Source organism: Rhineura floridana, chromosome 6, assembly GCF_030035675.1.
Source record: "Rhineura floridana isolate rRhiFlo1 chromosome 6, rRhiFlo1.hap2, whole genome shotgun sequence".
In the NCBI taxonomy this organism is placed as follows: domain Eukaryota; kingdom Metazoa; phylum Chordata; class Lepidosauria; order Squamata; family Rhineuridae; genus Rhineura; species Rhineura floridana.
The window spans coordinates 57,993,632-58,009,382 of NC_084485.1; the positions used below are offsets into that span (position 1 = coordinate 57,993,632).

General features: G+C 41.9%; 1 protein-coding gene across 7 annotated transcripts in view; it reads right to left on the bottom strand.

The window, feature by feature from the left end:
- Positions 1-518: 518 nt before the first annotated feature.
- Positions 519-15,751, bottom strand: part of CTTNBP2NL (CTTNBP2 N-terminal like) — a 36,636-nt gene continuing 21,403 nt past the window's right edge. For all 7 annotated transcript variants that reach the window (XM_061632014.1, XM_061632012.1, XM_061632016.1 and 4 more), the window contains 3 exons: positions 7,859-8,089; positions 4,065-4,172; positions 519-2,990 (listed from right to left, as the gene is read on the bottom strand). In XM_061632014.1, coding sequence (XP_061487998.1) covers positions 1,527-2,990; positions 4,065-4,172; positions 7,859-8,089 — 1,803 coding nt within the window. In that variant the 3' untranslated portion in view covers positions 519-1,526. The remainder of the gene's footprint in view (positions 2,991-4,064; positions 4,173-7,858; positions 8,090-15,751) is intronic.

Here is a 15,751-nt window from a genome sequence, read left to right on the forward strand (position 1 = left end):
TTGTTTTAAAAGGTTATGTCATGGGAAAGGATCAGGTTGCATCAAGCTCAGCAACGGGGCCAAAGTGTACCTGACAATGCAGTTACATTAACTGACTTGGTTCATAGCAGGGAAATTACTGAGGGGGTCTAATGATTTCCTCTGGAACACCTCCTTTCTGTAGCATACTGTTAACAAAACTAAGATTAAGAACAGTGTTGATTTGAACATGCACAATTCAGAAAGAAACTGTACTTTCCAGAGTTGGGTCTGGTGTCGAAGAGCAGCACATTCATATCTGCAAGCTTAAGCTCAGGCACTTTTCAGAAAACGTCTGTCTGGAACGGAAGTTTGCATGGAGTGTTTTTCTGCATAATTTATAAGTGACTGTTTCATTGTTACAATCCACTGGTCAGCTCCCACCACAGGAAATCACCTGTTTCTCTCTTTGTCTGAAGTACTTGATGCTATGAGACACCTTGAGGCTCTAGTGTTTAAAGGTCTGTACACAAGTTGTATTATTTTCTACATACTGTAAAAGAAAAGGAAAATACACTAAATGTATTATACATTTATATGTTGACTTGAAGTTCAATGGGGTGAGTCTACCCCTGAAGGACCAGGTCCGCAGCCTTGGGGTTGTACTTGATTCCAGGCTGTCCATGGAGGCTCAGATTTCGGCAGTGAGCCGGGCAGCCTGGTATCAACTACACCTCATACGAAGGCTGCAACCCTACCTTCCTGTTCATCAGCACCCACTGGTAGTACACGCCCTGGTCAACTCTCGTTTGGATTACTGTAATGCGCTCTACGTGGGGTTACCCTTGAAAACGGTCCGGAAATTACAACTGATACAAAATGCGGCGGCTCGACTACTTACAAACAGTCGCCGCCGGGATCACATCACACCAGTGTTGTTCGATCTACACTGGCTTCCAGTTGTTTTCCAAGCCTAATTCAAGGTGTTGGTATTAACCTTTAAATCCCTAAACGGTTTCGGCCCAGTTTATCTTACGGAGCGCCTTCAACGTCACCAATTATGCCGCCCGACAAGATCGGCCACACAGGGCCTTCTCTCAATCCCGCCGACAAAAACAGCTAGATTGGCGGGTACTAGAGAGAGGGCATTCTTAGTGGCGGCCCCCACCCTCTGGAACTCCCTCCCACAAGATCGCCGGCACGCCTCTTCCCTAAATGTATTTCGGAAAGCCTTAAAGACCTGGCTCTTTCAACAGGCCTTCGGGATCTCCAGGGAGGGTTAGTTGCTATGACTGAAATGCCTCCTGCCCTGTTTTAATATTGTTGTTCCAGCTGTATTGCTTTTATACTGTTTTTATATTGTATTACTGTATTTTATCATATTGTGTTTTAACGATTTTGTACGTCGCCTAGAGTGGCCATTGGCCAGATAGGCAACACAGAAATTAAATTTATTATTATTTATTATTATCTTTTAACTCTCCAAACAATAAATAACATGGAGTAGATAAGACAGCATTTCAGCTCTAGGAATGGCAAAACACCTGCTATGGGACTCTTTCTGGAGACTAGCTGTTGGTTGGCAATAAAAGCTCAATTTCTTTCCCATTGGCTACAACAGCATTGCCTGAGCAGCTACTCATCAAGTCCACAGGAGAACCCAGAGAAGATGCCTGAGAGGAGGTTTTAGTTGGTGGAGTGGGAGTGGCCAGGAGGGGCTTCTTTGGAGGAGTTGGTGGAGCATCCCCCCTTTCTGCTCTGGGTATGGTTGGTGATTTGACACCAGGCGATAGTGGACCCAGTGGGCTAGAGACTTTGCCTGGGCTAGACTCACTTTTGGGGCTCATGGCACTGGCCAGGTTTCGGTAGTCTGTGCCAAAGGGGGAACTGTTAGGAGAGACTGGCTTGATAGGACCCTGCTGACTGGTGAACCTGGAGAGAACCTGAGTGACTGTATTACGAGCAAGCTGCTTTGTGACAGAATTATCCACAAGGGTGGGTGGCAGATCTCTGGATGGAGGACTTTGGAGACCGCTTGACTGGTGATCTTGATCGGCTTGGGACTGGAACCTGTGACGAGCAGCATGGAAGCGCTGATTGATCCCCACTTGGTAAGAAGATTGGTAACTGGGACTGCTGGCTGATGCTCCACCCAAACATTTAGGCATCACTGGGGAGGAGCATGGGGAGGATGTCAGGGATGAAGAAGCTGTGCTGCTTGGAGATAAGGATATCCCACTGGAAGGGAGCGGTGGGGTCGAAGGAGAAAGTGACTCTGTTCTTACTGGGCAGCTGCTATTTTCTCTGGTGCTCTCAGCAGCTGACCCAAAAGGCCTACCCTTCTGCAGATACTCTACATTGGGCTGAGCTGGCTCCATAGTTGCTTGCATATCAGCATCATAGTGCCCATTTGCCTTGGTATAAGAGTAGGGAGAAGTGGCAGAGATGGGCATCAGCACATGCGCCAGTCTGATAGTACTTCCTTGGTTGATGCTTTCTATCAAGGGACTTCCTGTCTGGCAAGCAACTGACGTAGTTGAGCCCTCTGTGGCAGTTGCTATGGACACCTTTGAGACATTTGGTGGTGTGTTTTCAGCCTTGCTGCTGCCCGTTTTGTGCAAAGCCTCCAATTCTTTTAGGGTTGTCCTTAGATTCTCCATTTCTTCCTTCAGGGCCTTGGTGTGGTTCTCTTCCCGGTTCAGCTTGGCTCTCAACTGCTCCCGCTGAATGTCAAACTCAGACAGCTGCTTCTCCACATGTGCTTCCATTTGCAAGTCCCTTTTCTTCTTGGCTGCTAGCTGTTCCTCCAACTGGTTTACTTGGCTTCTTTCCTTCTCCAGCTTCATGCTGAGCTCCCCAACCTTCTGCCCCTCCTCTGCAGCTTTGGCTGTGGCTTTGGCTGTGGCTTTCTTGCACTCCAGCACAAGCAAAGCAGAAAGCTGGTGGTGGTGTGTGCGCTCCTCCTCCAACTGGCTCAAGAGCTTCTTCTGTTCTCTCTCAAACTTCTTCACCTGGGACTTTTCAAATTCCAGCTGCAAAAGGGGAGGTAAAGAAGCTTAGAAAAAAGTCAATCAAAAATAGTTTCACACACACTTCACATACCCAAAGATTTTCAAAGTCAGTCCTATCAGTTAATGAGAGAATGAATGTAAGGATCAATGAAGAGAAAAATTAAGATTCATGAACAATCTGCGCTCCCAGGCCAACATGTGACCAAATCAACACAACACAACATTAAGAAGTGTATACATTAACCACATGTGTAAAGCAGACATAATGAAGGTCAGGGGTGGGGACCTTTTATTCCACTTCCCCACACCATTTGAGGGTCCTTAACTGAGAGATAATCATGCCAGGGACCTCATACATGTGGTGGGGAGATCTGGAGCCAAAAATGCATGGGGTTACCCACTCACTCCTTCTCCCTCACCCCATTCATTTTCTCTTACATGTGTGTGTAAGTGCACACACACACAAGCATGTTCCACTGTGTAGCTGCAATTTGCAATGGAAAAAAACCTCCTTCTATTTGAATAAATGGGAGGTCTTCCTCCCCAATGCAAACTTTAGTCATGGGGTCAGGTTTTTTGTTTTTTTAAAAATCTTTGCTTCCATTGCAGTCCCAATCTGGACTCCCCTGCTGGCAATTTGCATTAGGTAAAACACACAAACCTCTTATTTCAGACATGACTGACCCCAGTTTCTTGCAGTGTGAAAATGGGGGGGGGGGCGGGGCAGGAAAAGGATACAAAAGACAGATGCATTTTCTCTACCATTTCAATGCACACTGCAGCTCCACATGGTGTATCCATTAAATTTCATAAGTAGTATTTTCTTTTGTCCTCAAATATTAACAACTCTCTTGATTCTTCAGGTCACTTTCAACATTTCTACTAAGGACTGGAGCCTACTGAACTCTGCAACCAAACAAAAAAATCCCACTCTATTAAGTCTACTCTCCTTGCAAGTGGGGAATGAAACTCTCAGAGATACAAATACCAATGCTAGCCACCAGTTTCCTCATCCACACAAGGCATGTTCACTGTATTAAACAGTAATTAATCATCCCTCTCTCTGAGAGCTGACTAATTAGAGAGAGGGCATACCTGTTGTGCGAGCCGCTCTCGCTCCCTTTCCAGCATGTATGTGACATCATCTCCTTCAGCAGTATCTTGGGCGTGCCTCCTCCTCTCTTCTTCAAGATCTAAGATTACCTTTCAAACCAGAAAAGAACACCATCAATCACCTTTAAATACAGCAAAAATTACAAATGTATCCAGATGTGCAGGCCAGGTACCTTTCAGCCTAAAGCAAAATGTTAAGCAGAACACTCAAATACAGACATGCAGAATCTGACCTCTACCTAGTGTAAGGATTCAGAGCAGCACTAAAGTGTCATCCCCTGCATCCAATCTCTCATGTCCATTTTCCATAAATTTCCAGGACAGCTTTTTTCCCCCCCAAAAAATGAAATTTGTGCAAAGATAGATTTTTTTTAAAAAAAGACAACTGTTTTAGTCACTAGCAGCCACAATATAAGAAAAAGAAAAAGAGGAATGCTGTAGCACTTTACTGGATCTACCCCAAATTGTCTAGAACCATCTTTAGTAGCATTTGATGACAAGTAGGAAAAGTAGGAAACTGGAAATTGTTTCTAGCCTAATCCAACACATTAAGTTTACATGGAAGAGCTCCAATTTATTCCTCAATTTGCGGGCAAAATTAGCAGCAGTTGCTGCTAATAGAGAAGTGACATTTTCCCTTGAGGATGCAGTCAAAGAGCTTCTTTACATTTCGTGTTGATTTATGTGAATGCACATAAAAAAAAACCATACTGCAAGTTCTTGTGAGGATACTAAGTATCACATATAGGCTGCATACACACTAACACGTTTGTAGCACAAAATTCTCAATCCAGAATTGGTCATACTTGTCCTCAACATGATGCTCCATGTTAGGGATCATGAGGAAAGGAACAAAGAATGAGGCTGCTGGTTTCATTGTGTCTTTAAATCTATGGTGCAATTGCACTTGGGTTATACTGTATAGAGCTCTGGTTACCACATTTTAAAAAAGATATTGTAGAGCTGGAAAAAGTGCAGAAGAGTACAATCAAAATTATCAAGGCAGCAAAGCAACTCCCCTATGAGAAATGGTTACAATACTTGGGGCTTTTTACATTTAGAAAAAAAAGCAAGCAAAAGGAGAGGGGACACGTTAGAATGCCATGTAAAAATATGCATGATGTTTAGAAAGTGAATAGTGAGAGATTCTCTCCCTCTAGTTATACTAGAACCTAGGATCATTCAATAAAACACAGTGGTGGGAGATTCAGGACAGACAAAAGGAAGTACTTCTTCTCACAGCCGACAGTTAAACTATGGAATTTGCTACCCCAAGGTGTAGTGATGGCGAACAATTTGGATGGATTTAAAAGGGAACTGGACAAATTCATGGAGGAACAGGGAAGGAACAGGCAAACAAACAATTCAGGCATTAATTCTTCATAGTTATTTATTTATTTATTTATTTTATTAAGCTTATATACTGCCCGACTAGCAACAGCTCTCTGGGCGGTGAACATTAAAAATACAATAAAAATAACACAAAACTGTACACAAAACTGTACAGTCTAAAATCAAAATATAATAATTTACAATTAACAGGAATTAAAATGCCTCAGAGAAGAGAAAGGTTTTAACCTGGCGCCGAAAAGATGATAGTGTCGGCGCCAGGCGCACCTCCTCGGGGAGACCATTCCATAGTTCGGGGGCCACCACTGAGAAGGCCCTAGATCTTGTCACCACTCTCCGGGCTTCCCTATGAGTCGGAACCCGGAGGAGGGCCTTCGTAGTAGACCGTAGTGTACGGGCCGGTTCATATCGGGAGAGGCGTTCCGACAGATATCGTGGTCCCGCGCCGTATAAGGCTTTATAGGTAAGTACCAACACTTTGAATCTGGCCCGGAAGCATATTGGAAGCCAGTGCAAACGGGCTAGCACAGGTGTTATATGCTCAGACCGCTTAGTTCTTGTTAGCAGTCTGGCTGCCGCATTTTGCACTAGCTGTAGCTTCCGAATCGTCTTCAAAGGTAGCCCTATGTAAAGCGCATTGCAGTAGTCCAGACGCGAGGTTACCATAGCATGTACCACTGATGAGAGGTCCTCCTTACTCAGATAGGGACGTAGCTGGGCTACCAACCGAAGTTGGTAGAACGCATTCCGGGCCACCGAGGCTATATGAGCCTCAAGTGTGAGGGAAGAGTCTAAGATGACTCCCAGACTACGCACCTGTTCCTTTAGGGGGAGTGTAACCCCATCCAGGACAGGGTATATATCCACCATCCGATCAGAGAAACCATCCACCAACAGCATCTCAGTCTTGTCAGGATTGAGTCTCAGTTTGTTAGTTCTCATCCAGTCCATTGTCGCAGCCAGGCAACGGTTCAGCACGTCGACTGCCTCGCCTGAAGAAGATGTAAAGGAGAAGTAGAGCTGCGTTTCATCAGCATACTGATGACAACGCACTCCAAAACTCCTGATGACCGCCCCCAGCGGCTTCATATAAATGTTAAAAAGCATGGGAGACAGAACCGAACCCTGCGGGACCCCACATTGGAGAACCCACGGTGTCGAGCAATGTTCCCCAAGCACTATCTTCTGGAGACAACCCGCTAAGTAGGAGCGGAACCACTGCCAAGCAGTGCCTCCAACTCCCAATTCCGCAAGCCTCTCCAGAAGGATACCATGGTCAATGGTATCAAAAGCCGCTGAGAGGTCAAGGAGAATCAACAGAGTTACACTCCCTCTGTCTCTCTCCCGACATAGGTCATCAAACAGGGCGACCAAGGCAGTCTCAGTGCCAAAACCAGGCCTGAACCCTGATTGAAATGGATCTAGATAATCGGTTTCATCCAATAGCGCCTGGAGCTGGTCAGCAACCACACGTTCCAGGATCTTGCCCAGGAACGGAACATTGGCTACTGGTCTGTAGCTGCTGACATCCTCTGGGTCCAAGGAAGGTTTTTTCAGGAGTGGTCTCACTGCCGCCTCTTTCAGACAGCCAGGGACCACTCCCTCTCGTAAAGAGGCATTAATCACTTCCTTGGCCCAGCCAACTGTTCCTTCCTTGCTAGTTTTAATTAGCCAAGAGGGGCAAGGATCCAGTATATAAAATGTTCCATGACCACGTGGAATAGTTACTGTGAGAGAGGAGAACTGAGAGGAATCAAATAGCACTTGGTTCCAGCAGAATCAATGGAGCAGTCCATGTTGTCTCAGCTGTTTGTTGGCTCCACCCAGATCCAACTCCTGCTAATATTGCTTTCCCAGTAACTCTTCTTTCCCATGAGCATGTTTTCTTTGACTCCAATAGTATATCAGAAACACCCAACCAATTCTACCTCAAGTGTCTAGAATTTAAGACCGCAGTAAATAGATAAAATATGTAAGCATCTGCTTTCCCCACAACTCCAGGATTGCTCTGGAGTTTACCAAACTGTGTAACTGATACAAGTCATATGAATTTGTATAATAACTTTTGAGGGATTGCTTCAGGTGTTAACATAACTCTACATTTCCAATAGCAGCATCAATAAATAAGCACACCACATTTGTGCTTTACTAACAAGTGCATTTGTTAAAAGCTTCACCTTGGGCTCCCTCTGGGAGGAAGGGTGGGATATAAATTTAATAATAATAATAATGTTTGCACTGAAATACCATTTGAATTATCAAAAGCAACATTTCTGAGACCGAGAAATGGGTAAAACCATGGATTTAACATACTGAAAACGTGATGTCAAATTGTAAAAAAGCAAACCAACACATAACATTAAACTGGTCTGCAGTTCCAAATGCTAACACTGCATTGATTGAAGTACAAAGGGCTTGAAACCCACCTTTCTGTGCCTACTCTCTGCAGCAGCTAGTTGGTACAACATTTTTTCTTGCATATTCTTGCAATGTTTCATTACTACCTTCAGGATGGTTAAGGGATTGGTACAAACAGGTTGTTTAACGCCATGGTTCTCTTCCTTCAGTGCTTCAAAATCCCTCTGAAGAGCTATTAATGGATCACCAATGTTGTATTTTCCATAGCGCTCTTCAATGAAAGTATCTCTGCGCTGAGCCTGAAACATATGAACAAGTTTTCCACATTATTAGCTACCAAAGAGAAGGGAAAAAGAAAACTCGGGATAAAATCTTGTCACCTCATGGAAAGTCATGAAAGACTGGAGAGAGAGCAAAACCAAGCACAGCTGGTGTTTAGATGCACCAATGAGTGACTCTGGAGGGTCTGGGGAACAAAAGATACATTCTCTAGAGGGCTGTTCTTCAACCTTGGGTCTTCATCAACCCCAGCCAGCTTAGCCAATGGCCAAGGGATCATGGAAGTTGTAGTCCAAGAACATCTGGGGATCTAAGTTTGAAGAGCAGTGGCCCTGGCAACTCACAACAGGGGAAAAGGCAACAAGAGAGCTACCTATTACAGTATTGTATTACTTAATGTAGTTATAACAATTTGTAACAACAACAGAGCTTTAAAATGGGTGATTCTTTCTATTAGGATTGACTGAATGGTACAGAAGAGGGGAGGGAGCCAAGAGAAGGAAGTGGCCAGGCAAGAAAGCAGTCTTGAAAGAAGGACCGAGGAAGGGTGGTGGTGATGGTAGCAGCAGTAAACAGAGTAAGACCAGACTGGGGGGAGGGGGGGAAGAGATAGATAAAATGGGGGGGGAAGAAAAAAGAAGAGGTAGAAGAAAGGTACCTCAGAACAGGAAGAGAATCTGAGGCTACTTGACAAGTATACCTCTCTTTATGGCAGGTGTGGGGAACCTTTGGCTGAACTACAGCTCCCATAATCCTTGACCATTGGCCATGCCTGGTAGCTCTGATGGGAGTTATAGTTTGACAACATCTGGAGGGTCAAACATTGCCCAGTCCTTATTTATGGTGATGGTTCCATACCCATTCTCACTATCTGCTAGTCCCATAATTCAATTTAATAACTGAATAAGGTGATACACACATCTCTATATGGAACTGCATTAAGTTTATTTAAGAAGCAAGAGGATTTACTGCTGGGATTAAACCTTTTGTTTTTTTAGCACTGCTCACCATGTAATCTTCATGATGGCTAGGTACTTGCAACAGGCCACAATGTACAGGGAAACATGCTGGCCGAACACTATATGCTATGTGGCATTGAAATTAATAGCTTATTACAAGCCACAAAGAAGACCAGAAACTGACAACTATCCTTTCCTCTCATCATGATCTCCACCATCATTAACTGCAGCTATCAATTTACATCCTCTCTTTTCCCAACAGGAAACCATTTGCAGGAAAAGGAAATCCAGCTTCAAAATGCAGAGGTCTGCTGTATTTTAATTATTGTCAAAAAAGAAACTCCCAAGATCAACACAAAAGAAAACATTTCAACTGAAGAACCAAAATGCATCCCCATCCCCATGTCCCCTTTGTGTTTGCTTATGATGACTGATGAATACATCAAGGTTAGACAGTTTTTACAGCTGCTTCCTTCTCCATTGTTGCCAGCACTGGCAGACAGATCTATTTTAAAAAGTACAACACAGAGAAACAAATTGGATAATTTTGTCATAACGGATTCCAGGATTTGCTTTAGATCTGAAAAATATATATTTTTCATTCCTGAATTTAAAGGTATTAGGTTTCCTCAGTACTTACGGTCCAAACATTTTATAAAGGATGGAGATCTCTTCTCTGCTCTTTTCTCCCAAACACTCAAGGCTGGCAGAGATAGGGAGGAGGGAGCTACAGGGCAGGGAAGATCAGTTTGGGCACTTTGAGCTTAGTGCAGGCAGGGAGAGGGAACAAAGAGGAGAGAAAAGGAAGTAGCTTTGTTCATGATTGCACAGAACCACCTGCTCACCAACACAGTTCTCCATGCTCCATCTCAATTATCACTGAAATGCTGCAGCGTGAGGAGGCAGAGAACTAACTCTGGGAAAACAACTAGTTCAGATAAAATTCAGCTATTTTTACCAAAAGTGTTAACCCTGATACCTTTAAGTCTTAAGTATTTTACCATTAAAAAAAAAATGGTAGGAACTATTTGTAGGTTGTATATTGTCAAATAATGCTGATGTTTAAAATACTTCGTCCTAATTACAAAAAAAATCCTTTTAGAAGTCAAGTCTCTCCTAGAAACTTTTCAGACCACCATGCTAGGTCACACAGATGACCACTCCTCCATAAAGGAAATGCAACAAGTGTCCATGGCAGCCCTGACTTCTAGGGTTGTGTGACCTGTGCTGCCGAGAGGACTGTTTTTGTGCATTTGCTTCCAGTTTTCTCCTCAAAACCTGCCTCTCTTTCCAGGGATGCCTGCAACTACAGAATAAAGTTAGTAGGAAAAGTGATTTGACGTGGCATAACAGGGAGAGAAGAGGGCTGAAACATTTTGGAGACAGAGCAGGGGATGACTTCTCCTATATGATGGGGCATGGGCATATAAAACCCCAGGACAGCTAGGGAGCACATAAAGGGCTGTAGCTCAGTGGTAAAACATCTGCTTTGCATGCAGAAGGTCCCTGGCTCAGTTTACGGCATCTCCAGGTAGGGTTTGGAATGCCCTCTGCATGAAACCCTGATAGCCACTGCCAGTCAGTATAGACAACAGTTATCTAGATGGGCCAGTAGTCTGACTTGGTATAAGCAATAACCAATGACTCCTGCTATTGCCATCTGACGACACAATAATATAGATTTTCACTTCCACAAATGCTTTGAAGTCAAGAAGCTTATTTGAGGGGTTAGCATTCTCTCTCCAACTCATAGTACAAGACAATCAGAGGTTTGTCTTTTACTTCAGCTGCAGCTTAATTTAACAATACCATACCATTGGCATTGTTCCAGCTCAAGGCTGCTTTACACATTCTATTTACTGGTACATGTTAAGATATAAGAACATAAGACAGTTTCACTTCTGGCATTTTAGCTGTAGTAGATACACAATATGAGTCTATAAAGTTCTTGCTAAAAAAATAACAGTGAAGCAGCTCGAGGCTAATGGAAATATTTTGCTCTCCTGACAGGTCTAGGAAATCTATTCCAGAATCTCTTTCCTCGTTCAATACCCATAAAGCTCTCCACACACAAAACAAGTCCCAATTTACCAATTGAATCACAAGCTCTGAACTACAAACAACACTACTTTCCTACTCTGGATGAGAACACTGATAATCATTCAGAATTACTGAGCACAGAACAACAAGCCATTTCATGAATGGTTTCTATAACTGGAAAGGAAAAATACCACCACCTCCTCCTCCTAAATTTCCGGGGTGGAATGTTGCTTGCCTCAGCTCAGTCCACACAAATGCTAAGTGAAACTACACTGGTCTTTCATTTAACTATTGTTCAGTAAATTTAATACCACTTTGGATTGTTAGACTGCTGATCCATCACACATTCATCTTTGAAGTAAGCAGCAACATTAATCCTACACAGAATCCCAGTTTAATTTATTCAAAAGCAGCAAAATAATCATCTCAGGTTATCATTTGTCTCCTCAAAATCTGTTCTGAAGAACAGCACAGAACCTACGTGGTTTGCTTCCATCCAATGGAGCTTACAAAGTCATTTCAAATAAACTAGACTATGGTAAACCTAATCAGTAGGGCAAAACTGTTTGTTCAGAAAATAATGGTCATCCATGCAACCTCAAGGTGAGCTTCTGGGATCTGTAAAAATTCTGACTCTGTTCAAAATCTCTTGTCACTTATACAAGACAGATGCTTTAAAAGCAAGGAGTGGGCTTTTTTTTTTCCGCTCAAGGGCCACATGCCACTGGTGGGCAGAGCCAGAGCTGATGATAAACTGAGAGACAAAAGTAATCTGAATTAACTAATCTGGAATAAATTCTGCCCTGCTTCAATTTTCACCATGGCTACCTCAGATTAGAATTCCCAGTCCTACGCACAACTACTCTGAAGCATGCCCCACTGGATTTGGTGGGATTACTCTCAAATAAGAATACAGAGGAGGAGGAGGAGGAGGAGGAGGAGGAGGAGAATAATACAGACAAAAACAGCTACTTTTCTGAAGGCAAGTGAAAGCAGTACACCATTCATGTCTTATACATACATGATTTGGAGAGAATGTTTTAAGCAGCTGCAATCTGCAGAATGTAGTTAAAGACGCCTCTTACTGGATCTTACTTAGGCCACAGAATACACTCTATCTGTATCATCAACTTCTATTCCTAACTGCCAAAAATGCAGAAATTTGACAGAATCAACTATTTTGAGATTTGTTGGCTGTGCAAAGACACTGAGATTTCATAACTTAGTGAAGGTATTATTTTATTTTATTGCTTTTATTTATTATATAAATAACAAAAAATAAAAAATATACAGAAACATCAACAAAACCCCAGGATCCAATGAGGATACGGAATAGCTTAATTTTCTATTATCATAAAAAATTAAAATAATATCATACAGATTGAACTGATAAACAATATGAAATGATATAAGGTAACATGGAATATGCATTGGCTTGTGAGAAATTAAGAAAACCAAATAGATCTAGCCCCTGGTGGGAGCTGATCATGTAAATCATGATTAGCCACATAATCAATCAACAACCACCAGAGAGCAACAAATGCATCCAGTTTAGTCCTGCCTTGCAAAAACAAAGATTGTAAATAATTGTGTCCAATAATGCCAAATTCCATATACTTTATACCATATAGACAGATCCAGTTCTTCTAGTAGTTTCCATCATTGCATGATTGTTTGATGGGCCACCATCAATAATTTGGAGATCTAGGTTTAGATAAAGAGAAAATGAATAACTCTGGAGTGCATGCTACATTTTCATTTAATATTTTTAAGTTCCCTACACACCAAATCCCAAGTCCACCAGAGATGGAAATATGTGCCTTTGATGGAACAGCTGTACCAACATAACAGACTTAACATATATAGACTTGCCCCATATAAAGGACAAGTGGGTTGGTGTTAAATACCATCTATGTAAAATTTAAACATTAATTTCAGTGTGAGCAGCTGAGACGGTTTTGTTATATTTAAACAAACAAACATTGTTCCAGTCCACGTCCATATCAAAACTAAAATCTTGTGCCCATTGGGTTTTAAGATGGCTGAGGTGACTCATTTGGATGTCCAGTAGTATATTATAAAATACAGAAACTACCCCTTTGCCTCTGTGACCCATCCTGAGCAATGGATTTTCAAAGCTGGTAAGTGGGTGAGTGGCATAAGCCCGGACATATGGGTCTTTAAGAATATGTTTTAATTGGTAGCCATCTTAAACCCATGTTTGGCATGTTTTTCCTAAGCTGGTCCAGGGGGATTAAGTGATCTTGATTGTAGGTTTTATTTAACAAGTGTTTATTGTGCATCCTTACAGGTTTCTGAAAGGACAGTGCTGTAGTGGCTGAAGTGCTAGGTTTTGAAATGGAAAACCAAAGTTCAAATGCCCATTTGAACATGCAACCAGGTTGTCTTGAGAAAATTATTATCTCTCAATCTAACCTACTTCACAGTTTTGCCTAGAGTCTAAAAATGCCATCCCACAGTCATTAAAAAAAGAAAGGGATGCAAAGCAGGCTAACTGAGGGCTAAAGCACCTGCTGTGTGGGAGAACCATAAACCGGGGAGGGGAAAAATATTTGGATCAGGGCTGCAGTATGGAATGTTTTCCCCCCACAGTGCATATCTTCGTCTTGCCCCCAGGTTGCTAATGGCCCCAGAGGGGAAAACATACATAGAGACACAATAACCATTCACTTCAAAAACCAACAATCCCATAACTTGACAGGAAAGGTGAGCCATCTTAATCTAATTATGTAGGCAGATCATTAACCCCATTTCATATTTTGTTTTATAGGAGTTCACTAGCCAGTCATAAATCTGTGGTCACTACTGACCTTTCCTCCTCCCAGGGCCTCTGTGCATGCCAAAGAACTCTATCTCTCTCTGGTGTTCACTGTGGTGTACTCTGCAGTGACTCTCATCCTTGATGAGTGGATCTGTGAAATATTCTCTCCCTCCTCCATATTTTTAAGTCTGATCAAGAACAGAAGTTATTTGCATTAGAAAAAAAATACACAAAACAGGATTTAGGGCAGGGGAAGCAGTCAGTAATACCTTTGGAAATGGTCACGTTTTCCTGTTGCTTAGAAGGATTACTGTAAACATTCAAAAGGAAATAGGAAGAAGAATAAGTAGACAACATACTGAAATATATATAGGGAACTCAAAATGAAGAGTACACCAAGATAACTACAGAACAATACAACTATATTTATAAATGATTCAATGTTGCCAACAGAGGCTGTATTATTTACTTGCTGTCAGGTAAGAAGTGTCTTTGCACTTTTCCTACTCCAGAGTGCAATGCACTTAACAGTACAGCATAACAATTCTCAATTTTGAAGAGTAAATGTCTAGAATTCTTGTCATCATGGCTTCCTGAGGATGTAACCCTGTCTTTCGTCCTCTCTAGGCGACAGTTATCAAATACCGCCTGCAGTGAAAATTTCATACGTGGTTTCTACTCTACTTTCAAAACATCAGAACTCAAGGCAGTTTTCTTAAGAGAACAGGGTACTTTGCAGAAGGACTGCAATCTTAGAAGATGTTGAATATTCAGAAATATGTATTTATTTAGGAGTCATTTTGTCATATTGACCAGAGATTGAATTAAAGAAACAAAAAGAACAGAAACGAGGCTGCAACTTTTTCTTCTACCACCAAATAGCAAGAGCAAATCATTTAAGCAAAACTATTCCTAATTGGTAATGTTTATTGTTCGCAAAGCACTTTGAGAGTCACAGGAAGAAAAGCTATGATGTAAAAAAAATAGATCTTCTGCCAGAACAAATTTGTCTTCTACAAGACTAACAATGTAGCTTATCAACTGATGGCTGTGTTTGCATGTGCGCTACACATTGGGGGATATTTATGGACACAAACACATGTTTTAGCCATACCAATTAAGTACAGTAGCCCTTTCAGCATCAATAAAGACTTTAATTTTAAACAGTAGCTGTATAAAACAATAGCTCTGCTGTTAAATAACATACAGCTGTCAAAAGTGCAGGAAAAGCAAGCTAACTATTAGTATTATAGAAGGCAATAATGTCCCCTGTACAATCTGTAACATATTGTTTCAGGAGCTATTTTCCTTGCTGAAAGAGGTGGGAGGTAGCACAGAATGAGCCACTATTAACCAGAAATTATTCCAGAGTGTCCCAGGACATGGTCTGAAGGTCCCTGAAACCACCACCTTGCTGAAGCAAAGTAGGCCTGGGTCAGTGTCTAGATGGGTGACTGGGTAGGAATCACATGCATCATGACAGTCTAACAGGTGGGATATAAATGTAATAAAATAAAAATAAAATAAATATTTAAGTTAACATTTTGGTTGAGATTCTGAAGAGACTTCCTAGCTTGTATGCATTTTGGACAGGATCTAAGAATATATTTTCTCAAACCAACCAACAGCGCAGCTGTGTTTTTATATAAACCTTTAAAAGCAATCTCAAAATACAAAGATACAAATATAAACTTGTGAATAGCCACTCTCCTGAAACCAGTGGGAAGCAGAAATTACTATCTGTACGTGCATTCAGTTTTAAGTTTGTCCAGAAATGGAACAACTCTTGATGACAAAAAGCTATTTGATTCCTGGTCTGCCACTAGTTTAAAAAAACACCACTGGAGTAATTTGTCTATAAGGAATTTGTCTATATCTTTAAAGCCTGGTAAGATTAGGAG